The sequence below is a fragment of the Podarcis gaigeae genome (genome assembly GCF_964106915.1).
Source record: "Podarcis gaigeae genome assembly, chromosome: 16".
NCBI lineage: Eukaryota > Metazoa > Chordata > Lepidosauria > Squamata > Lacertidae > Podarcis > Podarcis gaigeae.
The window spans coordinates 1,734,470-1,752,706 of NC_139693.1; the positions used below are offsets into that span (position 1 = coordinate 1,734,470).

The following is an 18,237-nucleotide window of genomic DNA, read 5'->3' on the forward strand; positions in this document are numbered from 1 at the left end:
TAGGTGGTGCCAGAGTCAACGAGAGGGAGAACCAACTAATTCTAGTTCTGTCCCGCATGTCCTATTGAGAGCTACAAGTGTAACACAGACACTAAGGAGGAGGCAGTGCCAGGGCTAGTTTAACATAAAAAAAGATGGCTAAAGACAGGCTGAAGCTGGCAAAGGCAGTGCCCCACTCACCCTCAGGGAACAGTCTCCACTCCTGTGAAGTGTTGCTGCACATTTGCAACTGTTCATCTTCTTTGCAAGGGTTGTGCAGGACTCCGAAAGGTTGGTGATCTCCAAATGTTGGTGAGAATCAAACACCTAATCTTAACAGAAACCTTTAACAGGCACACAGGCAGGAGTACAGCAGGTGTGCATTGCTAAAACACATAGAAGCACCCTGAGCATAGAAGCTAGCAACTCTTTCTCCTCCACCACTACTCCTTGCTTGGAATTACCTTTGTACTTGTAACAATCTTCTCCTACAGGAAAGGACATCGTTAGGATAGCTAGGAGAATGTAATAAATGTTTAACTCAGGAATCCCCAACCTCCAGATGTTTGGCCTACAACTCCCATGATCCCTAGTTAACAGGACCAGTGGTCAGGGATGATGGGAACTGTAGTCCCAAACATCAGGGGGGCGAAGGTTGGGGGTGCCTGGTTTAACTAGAGAGTTGAGCAGTTCAAGTGGGTTGATGTACAATTCAGCAACAGTTAAGATTAATCTTGGAAATTGTAAACTTCCTTTCAGTTAGGTCCCAAATACCTGGGAGACTACTTCCTTCCCCATAGACCATCTCAGCTGTTAAAACCAGCCGAAGGGGCACTCTTGGTAGTTTCACCTTCCTTAAACTTTTGGGGGGAGTGTCAGCCCAGGAGGAAACCTTCTTTGTGGCAAGCTGCTGTATTTAATGCTGCATTTTAAATGATTGTAACCTGCTATGGGAACCTTATGAAGGAGGATGAATAAGAAGTTAAAAATGTTAATGGTTCTAATCTTCTTCTTCTTCTTCTTCTTCTTCTTCTTCTTCTTCTTCTTCTTCTTCTTCTTCTTCTTCTTCTTCTTTGTATCTCCTCCCCCACCACCCTCCCCTCACTAGAAGCTTTAAGCCATGCAGTGGGGAACCCAACCCATCAGCTGAAGGGAATGCTGGGAGGATCAATCTTGTTTCCTGCCAATGTATCTCAAGGAATAACAGTTCAGAAGATGGAATGGGACTTCCGCCCCCAAAGGCGTGACCTGGGCTATTGGCAGGGGGAATTCAGTCACTGGAACCGAGACCATCCAAGTCCCACTGGCCGGTTTGGACAACGGCTAGACATGGTGAACGAGACAATACTGAGGCTCAAAGACCTGGAGTTGGATGATAGTGGAATCTACAATACTCGCATCTGGTTTACTAAGACACAATTTCAAGAACAGCGTTTCATCCTCATTGTATATGGAAAGTTATTGCTTTCACTGTTTGGCTCATGCAATAGGATCAGACCATTTCATTACATAGGTACTGGGAAGCATATGGGACCCAAACCTTATGCTAATTCATTTGTGTTCCACAGAGCCAGTGCCAACACCACAGATAGACCACCAAGTGGATTCCAAGACTCCAGGTGGATGTAATGTGACCTTGCGATGCCACACACCTGGAAGGGAGGAACTCAGGATCTCCTGGGAAACAGGGGATCCACACAGGGCCTTAGGAAAGAGTGTGAATCAGTACCAGGTTTCTGACAATGGCCGGGAGCTCCGTGTCTTCTACTGGAACAGTTCTTTCAACTCCAAATTCACGTGCCTGGTCAGCAATCCTGTTGATCAAAAGAGAGCCTCCTTTGACTTGCTCAACATCTGCCAGAGTGATGGAGGTGAGCAATATATCCTTTCCTTCATTATCCAGAGGAGGTGCTCGTGGTGGCAAATACGCAGACTGGCCCTTAACATGAGGGATTTGAGGAGATATGTTTGTATTAATAAATGCCCCTCTTCACATGCTTGTGAGCAGGATTGGAGCATACACAGAGCTCCTGGAAGACTGATCTGATCCTCTGAATTGCTGCCGCCGCCCCCCTCTCCTCCTATTCCTAGCTTAAGACATTGATTCAGGGCAGGCAAGTGTGTCTGACAGGGCATTTACATCACAAATCATTGCAATACAAATGCGACAGATTAGTAGCACTTCCTTATCTCTTGTTATTTATTTTAAGACTCTCAGTGAGGTGTGAGCATAAGACTTTGAATCTCAGGGTCATGTGTTTATGTTTTGAGAGACTCTTATTGCTCATTGCAGCTGGACAGTTTGGACCCTTAAGTTGGAGTCCTTTGCTTATCACTGCCCTCATTGTTCTTCTGTGGATAATGGTGATGTGGATGTTGATGTGCTGGAAGATAAGAAAAGAAAGGCCTAGAAGAGGTAGGGCCATCTCTATTGACCTTCTTCCGATCTCTCCTGAGATGGGGGCTTCTTGCCAAATATACGTCTACCTTTCTTTTGCTATTCTGATAGGAAGAGATTGGTCAGTGCCATGGACTCAATAATGTCTTTCATGTTCACTCCACAGGTTTTCGCGTCATGATACAATACAGTAGCCACTCAGAAGATGGTGATTATGAGGTGAGATGATCGATGTGGAAAGCAATGACGGGGTGATTGGTGTATAACAACAACAACAATAACAACAACTAATTAGCTGTACCTCGCCATTTCTGATACATTTGGGAGACATTTATTACTTACAATATTATTATTAAAGTTGTAATCTGTTATTTATAAAAAAAGTCCAGCAAAAACAACAACAAACAGATTTCAAACAGGCCAGTGACCCAATAATAAACAGCCATCAATTTGGCACAACCCATCCCTACGAACCATCTCTGCTTGTCTGCAGGAGGCTTCTCTTAAAATTACCTTTTGCTGGCTCTGGACTCCATCCCACCCAGCCAAAATAAACTCTAGCATCTCTCCCTTATGCTGGGAAGGCTTCGGAGAAAGAGGCTCATTTTCATGTATGGTGAAGTTGCACGTTGGTCTACGCCTTTTGGGAAAAGGTGCTTCACATTATTTCCAAAATTATGAAGCAATCCCTTCCACTCACTTCAGCTCTTGCCTTGTTATCATTAGACTCAAATTTAAGCAATAACCTTAAAGGCAGAGACTATTATCAGCAGTCCAATTTACAATAGCTTGATACTGGAAACAACCTATAGATTCCATTTGGAATCTGGGTAAATAACATTTTGAATGTGGCTCTATCAGAACTCCTTACTTAGCCATAGTTGGGTAATTAAAGGCACTTCAAAAACAGACACTTTTGGCAAGATCTGGCTTCCATTCTTATCCTTTATAAAATGAGGCAGAATATACTTTTATTCCATCCACAACATAAGAATCTCTGTGGAGAGGCTACTTGATTTGACAATACATAAATAAATGTATTGCTTGCGTACTGTATATGAAACTTAATAAGATTGCATCACTGAACAAGTTACTGTAGTTTATGTTGCTCTTGTATTTACATTAAAACTAATAACAATTATTTGTATGAAAGAAAACAAAAACAGGCCAGTGACCCAAACCTCCTGATCAAAAGACCTTAGAAATTGATTATGGCACAAGGGGAGGCAGGGTCGTGTTTAGCATATGTGGTGCTGGGGTGCAAATATCCACCCAGCCCCCCGAAATTACCATGGTTAGTGTTGAGGTGGCCATAGCTGTGCACTGCCAGCCATCAGGGGGCGCAACTCTCCCCCATGCCGCTGCGGGAGAGAGATCCCCACAGAGGTTTGGGAGTGAAGTTGGGCCCCTCCCTAGCCTCCTCGGGAGGAGAGTGAACCCCACAGAGGCTCGGGAGGGAAGCTGCACGCCTGCCAGCCTTACAGTTGGCAGGGCACAGCTGGTGGGCATGCAGGGAAAGGGGAGGCCTCCAGCAAAGCCACTCACTGGGTCACTCCTGATAGGCCGACGCCCTGGCACAATGCACAACTAAGCCCTAGGGGAAAGACAGCTGTGAGGGGAGGCAGGCAGCTTGTGCAAAGATCCTGTTCCCATCAGGGAAATATGCACAGTTAAAGTGGGCAGAATTGAACCCTCCCCTCTCCAGCTAGTGAATGGAGAACTGAGCCCTCTGGCCGCAGGGCTCTGCTTCCCACATCCTTCCCCTAGTGAGCCCAACAGGATTGCACTCTCCCCTCACCAGCTGTTCTGGACTCTTCCCGAAATACAGTGGTACCTCTGGTTGCGAACAGGATCCGTTCCGGAGCCCCATTCGCAACATGAGCAGAATGCAACTTGCCTCTGCGGGTCACGATTTTCCACTTCTGTGCATGCGCGTGATATCATTTTGCGCCTCTGCGCATGCGCAAGCAGCAAAACCCAGAAGTAACCCTTTCTGGTACTTCTGGGTCACCGCAGAACACAACCTGAAAACACGCAACCTGAAGCAAACGTAACAAGAGGTATGACTGTACTAATTTTAATGTTGATTTAACCTGGAATCTCAGATAATAACTGAGTGCTGGAGAATGGAAATGACATCGTTTTGTCAATTCAAAATGGGCAATTTGACCTGCTCTCTTAGGGACTTAATTATGGCAAGTTCTCGAGTGGAACTAGAAAGCTAACCCTAAAGGCTGGGACTGAGGTGTAGGGAAGATGCCTGCTTTTAGGCAAATTGGTGTCCTTTCTTAGAGAACTCTGGACCTGGACTCTTGGTCCAGGGTTCAGGTGGAACTCAGGGGGTGCAACTCCTAAGAATACCTCCTGCCATTTTTTTCTCTTCCCCTCCAGGGTGACTCGGACTTCTCAAGCAGTTCCAGACTACCCAGGGAATCCTTTCCTTCTCTCAGTTCTTATGCGGTCTCAGAAACAGAGCCCTCAGAGATTCAACACTGCATCCCACAGAGCAACATGGAAGATCAGGAACATCTCCTGGAGCCACTGCCAAGGGATTCATTGAAGGTTCCTCAGGGGAAAGACCCATTGCTAATCTCTCAATGTTGCCAGTTGAGCCGGAGCTACAGCCTACCCAGCATCTCTAAACACTCGTCCCAAAAGTCCTGTGACCAGGACAGAGAGCAAAATACCAAGACTTATCCAGTGACTATGGGTGGTCTCTCCTTGAGGGCAAGGAGTCCCAGAACTGCCTTCATGACCAGCACCAGCAAGAGTGTCTAAGGCACTCCTCTTCAGCCTTGCTGTTGATGGAAACAGCACAGGAAAGACTGGGTTGGTGAAGATACACATCAGGAACAGGGGAGGTGAAGAGATAAAAATCTGCAATGGATCAAGGAATGCATAAAGATCTACAGCAGCCAGAGAATATAAGACTCTCCTCTTGAGCCTTCCTGTTGCTGGAAACAGCACAGGTCTCTGGCTCCTGGAACCGTGTCAGAGTGTAACAGTAAGTAAGAGAGAAATAAGCAGAGTTTACTGGAAATAGTGATGGAAGGGAGCATTAGTGTGTGTTTTTCAGCTGATGACAAAGGGTCCATGGCTGGTGGGTTTTTTAAAGGGAGCAATGGGCCTCAAGATCCAAAGAAGCAAGGAATGTGTTCCTGTTAAAGCAGAATGTGAGAACAGTGAAGAACCAGAACTTGGTACAGAACCAAGGAGGGTTGCAATGAACAAAACAAATTTTGAAAATGTCTGTTTTCAATCATTCTGAGTGCAGAAGATCCCTTCAGTGGTGGAGCTTCATGCTCTGGCACCGGGAGATGGATAGCAGGTAGGGGCATGGCGTGGCACCCATAGTGGCGTGATGCCCAGCTCCGTGGGGGGGGGGCAGCTGCAATGGCACCCCACTGGGATCGCGCTGCGGGGGCGGTGCACTCCCCCCCACTCCTCTTCCTCCGCTAGTGGATCCCTTTCTTCCAGAAAAGAGGAAGTTTAGTTACTACCAGGAGCTTTTAATAGCTGCCACCTGGTGGCAAAAAAAAAAAAAAGCATCCTATTGGAGAATGGGGTGGCTACCAAAAAAAAAGGGAAAGCAAAGCTGTTCCTCTCCAGCAGGGGACAAAGATGGTTCCTGCCCTGCCTTTGCTCCTGCTTATTCTTGTAGGTTTGTGAAATATACTCAGAGTCGAGTGCAAATTTCATGCTCTTTATTCAGTTCATAGTAGCAAAGAATGAAACTTTCCCCAAAGTGTCTAGCTATATATACATTATTTATACAATGGGCCCTGCATGATTGGCTAATCCAGGCTGCTCCTGTAGGCCATTCAGGTTGCTGATTCACTTCATCCAGGAGCCTGATTGGCTGCTTCTGCAGGCCAATCAGGTCACTGATTCACTTCCACCTGGAGCTGGATTAGGTGGCTCCTGCAGACCAGTAAGACTTCTGCATTTTGGATCCTATTGTTCTAGGATTCAGCTCAGTACATAACAGTTTGTAAGGGGAGGAAGAAAGAGCAGAGAAAGGAGGAGTCAAAAACAATTAAAGGGAAACACAGCTTTGCTTGGATGAGAAGGGGGGGGGGATGGCAAGCCTTGTTATCTTATCTGATGGACAACCTTGTGATCTTTTCTGATCTGTTGAGAAGTGAGAGGACGGAAGGAGCTGACCTTATAAGGTACGATCAACCTTATTGCTTATTTTAGAGCTCCTATCTTGCGCTGTGCAGAAAAATGCAGCTGTCCTTCTCAAAGTGCTGAGCTATCGGTGGGACGCTCCTCCTGGGAGCCGGAGCAGCGAGCTCTGCCTCTGTTGTATGCGGCCAGATCTGTCAGAGGACTTTTGTTAATAGCCAATCTTTGCAAAGAGAGTGATTCTGTTCCGCCCCCACAATGCACACCCAGCACTACACTTCCGTAGAGAAGCTAACATGACTTTTTCTTGCAGATGTTTCCTCTTCAAAATGCTGCTGTACTTTCCTCTGGATAATTCCCACACTGTTTGTCCTGAGGACCAGCAAGACCTGCACCAGCAGCTGATGTTTCCAGGAGGCGGCGGAAGAGACTGACTAGCGTTGTCCTCCCTGACATTTGCCTCTTGCAGCTGCCAGACTCCTCTGGAGAAGGATTTGGGAGCCAGCTGTATGGCATCTTCCCCTCACCTCTGAATTGCATTTAAGCCACGCTGCTTGGAATGTAGCAAGACCAGGACCAGAAACTTCATTCTCTTTTAACTCTTGTGTTGCTTTGTGTCAGGGGACTGCCATCGGAACAGGGGAGGGAGGCAGGGGGGCCATTGGGATACAGAGAGCTTCCAAAACTCCTGAGGAGCAGTTCCTCTTCCAGCGGTGGGAAAAGCCACACCTCCAGAGGAGAAGAGAGGGAAGGGCCCAGCCAAGAGAGGAAAGGGCTCGAGGATGATGCTGAGAGCCCCAGCGCCTCACCTGGCCAGGCTAGAAGGAAAGGGCTCGAGGATGCTGAGAAGAGCCCCCAGCACCTCACCTGGCCAGGAGGGACGCATGCCATTTCCGTCACCTAGCTTGCGCAGGGGGTGAAATGCAAGGAAGAGAGGAGGGGGTTTGGGGTGCCAAAGTTCTTAGGTTGGGGGAGAAGCCGGAAGGGCCACTCCTGGATTCTGCAAGGGACTAAGACGGACATGAACTTGGTAGATCTGCTCTGTAAATAGGTTGCACAATAAAACCTGTAAAAGACAGGTTTAGAGTCCTGCCTGGTTACTCGCGAGCAACCACCAACAGCATCTGACACTTTGTATTTATGTACGTAAGCCTCAGGGGGGTGGGGTTACTACTGAATTTATTCTGTGTTTGCCAAATGTGTTTTCTGCCATTTTTAAATTTACTGTCATATTCCGTATTTCGTACATTTGTATTTCCAATGCTCTTTATTTTGATGTTTTGAATGTTTGCTGTGAGCCACTTTGGGCACAGCTCATTGTGAAACAGATACATATAAATAAACTAAATCAATCCCAATCAAGAGGGAAGTAACTGAGACAGCTCATATTGTTTACTAGCACCCGGCTCCTCATGAGGGTGGGGTAATGCCACAGTGATCTTTGTTACTTGAGCTCATTTTTGTTATTTGAGCTCAGTTTGTAGGACAATCTGTGCATAAGACGAAGGCAGAACACAGAGAGCACAACCCATAGGTGGCGCCAGAGCCAATAATAGGTAGAGCCAACTTATTCTAGTTCTGTTTCCGCCTGCCCCAATGAGAGCTACAAGAGGATCACAGACACTAAGGAGGAGGCAGTGCCAGGGCTAGCTGAAAGTGAAAAAAGAAGACAGGTGGGGCAGAGGCATAGAAAGGGGGTGCGGACCGCCTTGGGTGTCCTCACTGGGGTTAGGGGTCACAAAATGGCAGGCGAGTGGGCGGCACACCTCATGCCCAGCGGTAGCAGCTCTTCTGACCTGGCGGCAGAGAGCAGCCCTCCTCAGCCATGGCGAGGTGCACCTTCCCGCGGTAGCTCCATTTCCGGGTCTGGTTTCAGAGAGTAGGAGAGTCACCAGCAACGCTGCCACCTGCCTTCCTTGGCGTTGGTGCCTCGTGCCCAGCTGCAGTAGCTCCGCCGCTGGGTCATGTCTGACCCAGAAGTAGAGAGGAGGAGGAGGAGGAGGAGAGTGAGCAGCAGCTTCCCTGCCCCTCTCCTCCCCTGAACTGTGGCACGTGGGAGAGCATCCTTTGTGTCCCGCCCTCCTCGGGAGCTCACATGCCCTGGGCAGTGCCGGCATATGCTCTGCTGCTGAGGTGGGGACTGGATAAGGACAGGCTCAAGCAGGCATTGCCCCACTCACCCTAAGGGAACAGTCTCCACTGCTGTGGTGCGTTGAACATTTGCAATTGTTTCTCTTCTTTGCAAGGGTTTAGCAAGACTCCAAAAGATAGGTGATCTCCAAATGTCAGTGAGAATCAAAGACCTTTTCTTAACAGAAACCTTTGACAGAGAGGAACACCCTGAGCTCACACACTCCTCCTCTTCCTCCACTGATCCTTCCTGGTTTATAAGGGGAGGAACACAGGGCAGTGAAAGGAGGAGTCAGAAACGAAGGACGGAAAACGCAGTCTTGCTTGGATGAGAAGGGGAGGGAAAGCGAGCACAGACAGCCTTGCTGGTTTGAAGAGGAGGATCAGACCTGCTAGGAAGCGAGAGGACGGGAAGAGATGACTGTTGTGTTCGCAAGTTCATGACTCTTGCAAATAAGACTTTGGACAGTGATAAATTTGGGCAATAAAGCAATAAATAAACAAAGCAAATAAGGGTCAATAAAGCTATAAATGGAGGGCACGAGGAGCACGAGGAGAAGGGGATGACAGAGGACGAGATGGTTGGACAGTGTTCTCGAAGCTACAAACATCTTTATCAACGACTTGGATGATGGACTCAAGGGCATCCTGATCAAATTTGCAGATGACACCAAACTGGGAGGGGTGGCTAACACCCCAGAGGACAGGATCACACTTCAAAACGACCTTGGCAGATTAGAGTCAAAACAAACAAAATGAATTTTAACAGGGAGAACTGTAAAGTATTGCACTTGGGCAAAAAAAATGAGAGGCACAAATACAAGATGGGTGACACCTGGCTTGAGAGCAGTACATGTGAAAAGGATCTAGGAGTCTTGGTTGACCACAAATTTGACATGAGCCAACAGTGTGACGCGGGAGCTAAAAAAGCCAATGCAATTCTGGGCTGCATCAATAGGAGTATAGCATCTAGATCAAGGGAAGTAATAGTGCCCCTGTATTCTGCTCTGGTCAGACCTCACCTGGAGTACTGTGTCCAGTTCTGGGCACCACCGTTCAAGAAGGACACTGACAAACTGGAACGTGTCCAAAGGAGGGCAACCACAATGGTCAAAGGCCTGGAAACGATGCCTTATGAGGAACGGCTAAGGGAGCTGGGCATGTTTAGCCTGGAGAAGAGGAGGTTAAGGGGTGATATGATAGCCATATTCAAATATATAAAAGGATGTCACATAGAGGAGGGAGAAAGGTTGTTTTCTGCTGCTCCAGAGAAGCGGACACGGAGCAATGGTTCCAAACTACAAGAAAGAAGATTCCACCTAAACATTAGGAAGAACTTCCTGACAGTAAGAGCTGTTCGACAGTGGAATTTGCTGCCAAGGAGTGTGGTGGAGTCTCCTTCTTTGGAGGTCTTTAAGCAGAGGCTTGACAACCATATGTCAGGAGTGCTCTGATGGTGTTTCCTGCTTGGCAGGGGGTTGGACTCGATGGCCCTTGTGGTCTCTTCCAACTCTATGATTCTATGATTCTATTCTATGATTCTATGAGTCTGACCAAACTCAGGAAGAAGCATGGGATCAGCACCTCCTATTTGCCAAGAGGTCCCTGCAGAGGTAACGTTGCAGGCCAACACTGCCAAGGAGATGGAAGAGCTGGCCTCAATGCTGATTGAACTCTGCATCCCATACACCAACCTTGCAGGTTGACTCGGACAGAGAGGAATTCTCAAGCAGCTCCATACAACCCAGGGAAATCTTTCATTCTCTCAGTTCTTATGCAGTCTCAGAAACAGAGCCCTCAGAGACTGATTGAACACTGAATACCACAGACCAATATGGGAGATCAGGCACATCTCCTGTAGCCACTGCGATGGAATTCACTGAGCTACAGCCTACCCAGCAGCCTTCAACACTGGCCCCAAAAGTCTTGTGACCAGGACAGAGAGCAACATACCAAAACTTATCCAGTGACTATGGATAGGGTCTCCTTGAGCGCAAGGAGTCCCAGAAATGCCTTCATCACCAGCTGCAAACAGGGTACATAAGACAATCCCCTTGAGCTTTCCTGTTGCTGGAAACAGCAGAGGTCTCTGGCTCCTTCAACCCAGGTGCCTTCCCTTGCCTCGACTCTCTTTTCCTATTGAGCTTGGACTCCCTCTATGTAGCCTGAAGGTGTAAATGGGTGAATAAACCCCATTTCTTAAAGCTACAGCAGTCTCTGTCATGTCTTCCATTCTCCAAAGGAACACAGACCCTCTTTGCATGCCTGGGGTCCCATGGGCTCTTGCCTCAACTGGGCAGAGAGGGGGGCAGGCACCTGACTTTTGCAACAATACATTGGACTGGAGCACAAGGTTGTTTTCACTCTTCTCCCTTGCAAAACATCCGCAAAATAGATTTTCTTTTTGGAAGGAGACATGTTTTCCCTAACAGGGAGACTTAAAAGGAGGGAGGCAAATATTTAACAAAGGCAGAGTGACTGTGCTTGTCTGGTGTCAATAAGCAGGGAGTTCCAAAGAGTAGTGCTGCCAACCTCACCCCTCATCAGACTGTGGGATGAGGTGGAGAGTTTGTGAGAAGCTTAAACGTGTATTTTGTCTTAAGGCAGAGAAGATCTCCAGGTGTCATGCTTCAAAAGGAGAGAGAGAGAGAGTCACAAGTTCAACAAGTGGGGCAGAATCCCAGCTTCAGCACCCCCATATCCACCCCAGAGTGGCTTGCTCTCCCCTGAAATTCTCAAAATAAGCTGGGCTAGAGACCCTGGAGGCAGATTGGCCCACAGAGACCTTCCCTGGTGTCCACAGGGTCCCACCTCCCCTCCCCTCCATTTTAGCAAAGCAATTTTACTTAATTTAACACATTTTTTTTTATTTCCACTAATGTTTGTATTGTTTTGTGCACTTTATGATTTATGCATACAAAACATTCATGCTCTGATGTGCACACATTTTCCCAGTACATGCATGTTTGTACATATTAATCGCTGGTGAACAGCAAAGCAAAATTCAGACAAGTGTGGATTTCATCTGTCATGGATTCCTGCATTGCCGGGGGTTGGATAGATGACCCTTGGGAGCCATTCATAATCCGCAATCCTATGATTCAAACTAAATGTTAAAATCAACAGGGGGTTACTAAACATATACAGTGGGACCTCGGGTTAAGTACTTAATTCGTTCTGGAGGTCCGTTCTTAACCTGAAACTGTCCTTAACCTGAAGCACCACTTTAGCTAATGGGGCCTCCCGTTGATGCTGCGCTGCCGGAGCACGATTTCTGGTCTCATCCTGAAGCAAAGTTCTTAACCTGAAGCACTATTTCTGGGTTAGCGGAGTCTGTAACCTGAAGCGTATGTAACCTGAAGCGTATGTAACCCGAGGTACCACTGTACACAGAAAAGGTAATGCCTCAAGTCGTCACAGTGTGAAATATAAGAACTGCAACTTGAATTGAATTTCTGTGTGGGCACCTGGTGCACATTTCCTGTTTTTACCTCACAGCTTTCTCAGCCTGGATGACTGTGGACAGGCTTGTCAGTTACTTCGCACTATTTCCCTCTTAGAGGGAGCTTTGGGGCTGCAGCTTTTCTTATGCCTGGGAATAAAATCAGGAGCCACGTGATCTTTCTCTCCTTTGGCCCATGAATCTTCTCTTCCCTGGGTAAGTCCCTGGGTAGGAAAAGCTGAATGTATAGGGCAGGCATCCCCAAACTCGGCCCTCCAGATGTTTTGGGACTACAACTCCCACCACCCCTAGCTGACAGGACCGGTGGTCAGGGATGATGGGAGTTGTAGTCCCAAAACATCTGGAGGGCTGAGTTTGGGGTGCCTGACATAGGGGGACAATCTGTAGGTTTTCTTGGTTATGAAGGGGAATGTAACTGATAATGCTGAGCTCATCTGGAGAATAGGCCCCCTCCCTGAAACCCCCCCCATCTCAGGGTCAATGTGGTTTGGCACCTGCTGGGGGCTCACATTCCACTGACAAGAGCCCCCACCCCACCAGACCTTCTCCTCTTTCCACCACAGCTTTCTCATTCTGGCCCAAACAATCATGGTGGCTGTTCATGGATCCAAAGGGTGGGGGCGCTGGCCAGATGAGGCTGAGGACAGGGAGGAGAAGCCCTAGAGGGACCAGCTAGCCTGGGACAGATCCTGGGGAGCTCAATGAGCCATCGATGTGGAGGATCCTAGAAAGGTCTGGAGAAGGATATGGGAGCCAGCTGTATGCCATCTTCCCCTCCCCTCTGAACTGTATTTAAGCCAGTTATTCTCAGTTAGCGCTTATGTTGCTTTGTATTTATGTACTTAAGCCTGGATTTTTTTTTGGGGGGGGGGTATTTACTGTCATATTCCATATTCCATACATTCCAATGCTCTGTCTTTTCATGTTTTGAATGTTTGCTGTGAGCCCATTGTGGAAGGGACACATATAGATAAACTCAATCAATCCCAATCAAGAGGGAAGTATCTGAGACAACTGATCTTGGTTACTAGCACCCAGTTCCTAGTGAGGGTGGGCAATGCCAGAGTGACCTTTGTTCTTTGAGCTCAGTTTGTAGAATAATCTATGCGTATGACAAAGGCAGAAGTTAGAGAGCACCACTGTAGGTGGGTCCATAGCCTATGATATGTCAAGCCAGTGCTTTTTTCCCCTGGGGGGGTGGGACTCAGGGTGCACATAACCCTAAACATTTTGTGAAACTTTGTTCTTTTGTCCATTTACTGTATTTAGTTTTCCTGATTTGAACTATAAAATGGTGATTATCTTGAGTCAAAATAAGAGTACACCTAAAAAAATATTTTGTAAAAAGAAAAAAGCACTGGGTAGAACCAAATTATTCTAGTTCTCTCACTGCCTGCCCTACTGAGAGCAACTAAGGAGGAAGGGTCAAGTGGGAGGCTAGTAGAAAGTAAAAAAGGAATACAGGTGAGGAATGGTTAAGGACAGGTGGACGCTATCCTAAGGGAGGGAACAGTCTCCACTCCTGGGATGTGTTTCTGCACATTTGCAACTGTTTGTCTTCTTTGCAAGGGTTTAGCTGCAGGACTCTGAAAGGTTGGTGGTCTCCAAATGCTGGTGAGAATCAAATACCTATTCTTAACAGAAACCTTTAACAGGCACACAGGCAGGTGTATAACACACAAAGAAGCACCCTGAGGTCACACACTCCTCCTCCTCCTCCCCTGGTTCTTGCTTGGAATTACCTTTGTACCTGTAACTTCTCTTATCCTTCCTGGTATATAAGGGGAGGAACAAAGAAAGTGAGCACAGATAGCCTTGCTGGTATAAAGAGGAGGATCTGATCTGCTGCTAAGCGAGAGGACAGACGGAGCTGACCGTTGTGTTCGCAAGTTCACGACTCTTGCGAATAAGACCCTGTACTCGGGCAATGCTTATAAGATGGATGAACTGGCTTATTTTAGAGCACCTATCCTGTGTAGACAAATGAAGCTGTCCTTCTCAGGGTGGTGAAACAGATGCCTCAATACCCATAAGCAGGACCTGAGCTCAACAGCAGCAAGTCTCCCCATTGGTGAGTCCCATAAAGGGGCATTCTGGTGCCCCACTGTTGCTCATGGCTCTCTGCACCTCTGGAGAGATACGATGGAGGATTTTTCTCACAGAGGACCTCTTCTTCAGACTATTGCTCTACTCTTCCCTGGGTAAGGACTTCACTGTTTTCTTTCTTTCTCTCACTCAGAAACCACAAGTAACCCACGTGTATGCATTGTTATGAAGAGATAAATTATTGGCAATATTAGTAACTAACACTCAGGGCCTCCTCTCCCCAGCTGGACCCCTCCCAGAACACCCTGGCTGGCTTCAAAGGAAGCTCCAACAGAACGCTTTTGAGAATTCAATTGTATGTGTGATATTTGTTACTGAGCTGAACTTGGGAGGACAATCTGCATGAATGATGGTGGTGATCATCTCCCCTAAAGGTGTGGAGTGGAATGGAATAAAAGCACAGGATATGGTCACTGCAGGTTGACCTCATCTCTAGGGCAGAAATGTTTTCCTGTGGGATATTTTCCTATGATGTGTCAGTTATTCACCAGTACAAAATAAATGTCAGTTTAGAGCCAGCAGTGAATTAGAGGAGCCAACCAATGAGCAGGAAAAGGCAACTGGGGATCTTGGTGGAACAGAGTCAGTTTCCCCAAAATTTGACCAATGGGCAGCTTTGAAAAGATCTAAGTGTTTAATTGATTGCTTTATATACAGATGATGTTCAGACTTCACATTATTTTATTTCTAAACTGTATACTTTTTTTAAAAAAAAATATTATGGGCCAATCTTCTGTCTGAGTTTTTCTGGATCCCAGTTCCTGGACACCAGGACTGTTGGAACTCAGGCCCGGTCAGAGGTATGTGCCTATCTGTCCAGGCACCGGCTGAATTCCTTTGACCTCCCTCCAGCGACTCCTGGCAGGAAAAACACACGAGGTCCGTTCCGGCGATTTTTCCCAGGCTGTGAGAAAAACACACCAACTGCTTCTCCTCCTTCCCCTCCTCCCTGCATATCCCCAGGGAGGGGAATCAGACTCAGACAGAAACGTATCTACATGTCTTTATTTCTATCTTTAGCAGTCATACAGTAAAAGATGTCTGCTCTCTTCAACAAACAGAGAGAAACTCCTAAACTCCACCCATGTACATCCTGTACAGGTCATATGACACACACTGAGCTCACATCCTGTGCTCAATAAGGAGAATGGACTGCCCCTTTGTTTCCATGGCAACAGTCACAGACTTCCTGTTTGGCTTTCCAGCCACAAGCAGCAGACTGAGCTGCTAGAGCCTTTGCTTGCTGCAGCATTGCTGCTTTAGAATAACAAGGACTTGATTCTTGGAAAGTAACTTTGGACTTGTAACAACTTCCTTCTCTTACAGCAAAGGGCCACGTTGCTATAACAGCTAGGAGAATGGAATAAATGTTTAACTAGAGAGAGTTGGGCAGTTCAAGTAGGTCAATGTACAATTCAGCAACAGTTAAGATTAATCTTGGATATTGTAAACCTTCTTGGATTTTGGTCCCAAATACCTGAGAGACTACTTTCTTCATCATAGTCCATCTCAGCTGTTAAAACTAGGGGCACTCTTGGTAGTTTCACCTCCCTCAAACTGTTGGGGAAGTGCCAGCCCAGGAGAGGACCTTCTTTGTGACAGGCTGCTAAACTGTAGATGTCCCTCCCTACAGAGTTGCACACGGCACCTTTAGTGTAGAGTTTCCATTATATGCTGAAGAGTCACCTCTTTACCCTACCATTGACACCTGCAATATGATTTTTATTTTACTTTTTATAATATTTATTTTATTATTTTTAATTAATAACAATCCAACATAGACCACATAATTACAATACCAAATAATAATTCAATTAAAAAAGCCAATTGTCAGATTCCAACTTAAACATTTTGGTCTACTTCCCCTGTTCTGATTTTGGGAGATTTTTAGGAGATGCCGATTCCTTGTTCCTGCTCCAATCCACTTCTTTGATCCAAATAATATAGCGGTAGTGTGTTGACTTTCATTTGGATTTAACTGTTCCATATCCTTTAATTTGGAAGAGAAGTTTATATCTGGTAACTCTGTGTGGAATTGTTGTTGTTTTTAAAATGTTCAGCCTTCTTTTCTTGTTGTAATCAATCATTTTTGGCATCCCCCACCCCCACACTCCAAGGACTCAATTTTACTGCCTTTCACCCTCTTGCTTCTCTTAAAACTGAAAGTGGTTTGGCGTCTGGTATCTAGCCATTACTCCAGGCTGATTTCGTTTTTTTCTTTGAATTCTTTCCAACCCAATAACAAGCTGTTATCTCAACAACACCCTAATAAATCAAAGTTCAAGTCCTCCATAGGAGGGTGTTGCCACAGAACATCCCAATATTTCCCGCACAGTTCCATTCTTTCAATTAATCCATAAGCATTATAAAGTTCTTATTGATTCCCTCTTGCAGTCCATTAATAATCACAATCCATTAGAAACTAACTTTCATCTTCAGTGAAGAGCTGCCAAATCATAAAACAGCATAGTGAATACATAAAAGAGAAAGCAAAGACTTCTCTCCACCACATACCAATCCAAACACAATGAAAATCTTCTCCGGATCGAGACCTTGGCACTCAGTGGCTGATTCATTTGGCAGTTTAACTTGTCTCCTTCTTCCAGAACATGCCTGTTTCTTAAGTCTGAATTCTGATATATCTTAAAAAACAGAAGAATCTCCACTCATGGTGTCTGCGTTGGAGAGTTTCTGATTCATGCAGTGCTATGCACTCAGCGTCCCCTCCTCCCTTCATTCTGTAGGAGCAGGAGGCAGGTATCAGACAATCTGTGAGTGAGAGCTCCCCCCCCCGACCTGGGGAGGGGGGGCTTGCAAGGTTAATTACTCTCAAATTATCTTTAATTGACTGCATGTCCAGGGTCCGCTATCATTGGAAGTGCTGCACACCATGGTGGCAAAAATGGAAGTCCTCTGCAATATAATTTTTAGGACCCGTCCTATTACATTTCAAGACTGCATTTTAAATTGTTGTAACCTGCTCTGAGACCTCATGATGAAGAATGGATAAGGAGCTAGAAACAATAATGATACTAATTTTCACCTTTGTGTGTGTGTGTGTGTGTGTGTGTGTGTGTGTGTATCTCCTCCCCCACCACCCACCTCTCATTAGAAACTTCAAGCCATGCAGAGGGGAATCCAACCCATCAGCTGAAGGGAATCCTGGGAGGATCAGTCTTGTTTCCTGTAAATGTATCTTCAGCAGTAACAGTGGAGAAAATGGAATGGGACTTTCTACCCCAAAGGGGTGGCCTGGGCTTTTGGCTGGGGGAATTCAGTCATGGGAAATCAGAGCACCAAAGTCCCACTGACCGGTTTGGACAACGGCTAGACATGGTGGACGAGACAACACTGAGGATCAAAGACCTGGAGTTGGATGATGGTGGGATCTACAATGCTCGCATCTGGTTCACTAAATCTCAATTTCAAGAACAGAGTTTCAGCCTCACTGTTTATGGTAAGTTATAGTTTTCACTGTTTGGCTCATGGAATAGGATCAGCACCATTTCCTTACATAGGTACTGAGAGCAGTGGGACCCAAACTTGATGTTGCTTTCATTTGTTTTCCACAGAGCTGGAACTACAATTACTCCATCAAGTGGTATCCAGTACTCCAGCAGGATGTTATGTGACCCTGCAATGCCAGACACCTGGAGGGGAAGAACTCAAGGTCTCCTGGGAAAGAGGGAATCCCCCCAGGGCCTTAGAAAGCAGCCTGGATGAGTTCCAGCTTTCTGATGGTGGGAGGCAGCTCCATATCTTCTGGAAGACCAACCCTTTTGACTCCACATTCACTTGTCTGGTCAGCTTCCCTGTCATTGAAAAGAGAGCCTCACTGGATTTGTTCCACATCTGCCCAAGTATTGAAGGTGAGCAATATATCCTTCCCTTCTTTATCCAGAGTTGCTGTTTGGGGTCTTGGATAGCTTACACCCTATGGGGATTCCAGGAGAGACATTCATATATGCAAACACGCCTCCTCACATGCTTGTTGAGCAGTGTTAGAGCAAATTCAGTCCTGCTTGAAGATTGC

General features: G+C 46.5%; 1 protein-coding gene and 1 long non-coding RNA gene across 3 annotated transcripts in view; one reads left to right on the forward strand and one right to left on the reverse strand.

Moving 5' to 3' along the window:
- Positions 1-2,178, forward strand: part of LOC310833159 (hemicentin-1-like) — a gene marked incomplete at its 3' end in the record, with an annotated part of 104,920 nt that extends 102,742 nt beyond the window's left edge. The window contains exons 11-12 of one of the 2 annotated variants that reach the window (XM_083715589.1): positions 1,599-1,850; positions 1,988-2,178. In XM_083715589.1, the coding sequence (XP_083571715.1) occupies positions 1,599-1,850; positions 1,988-2,034 (299 nt within the window). The remainder of the gene's footprint in view (positions 1-1,598; positions 1,851-1,987) is intronic. The other variant, XM_083715588.1, reaches the window with a different exon arrangement.
- A 2,592-nt stretch (positions 2,179-4,770) lies between these two features.
- On the reverse strand, positions 4,771-16,135 carry LOC310833516. Its single transcript, XR_014558737.1, has 4 exons — positions 15,480-16,135; positions 11,074-14,978; positions 10,190-11,035; positions 4,771-5,283 (listed from the first exon to the last, which is right to left on the reverse strand). It is a non-coding gene; the product is annotated as an uncharacterized lncRNA (long non-coding RNA).
- Between the last annotated feature and the right edge of the window lie 2,102 nt (positions 16,136-18,237).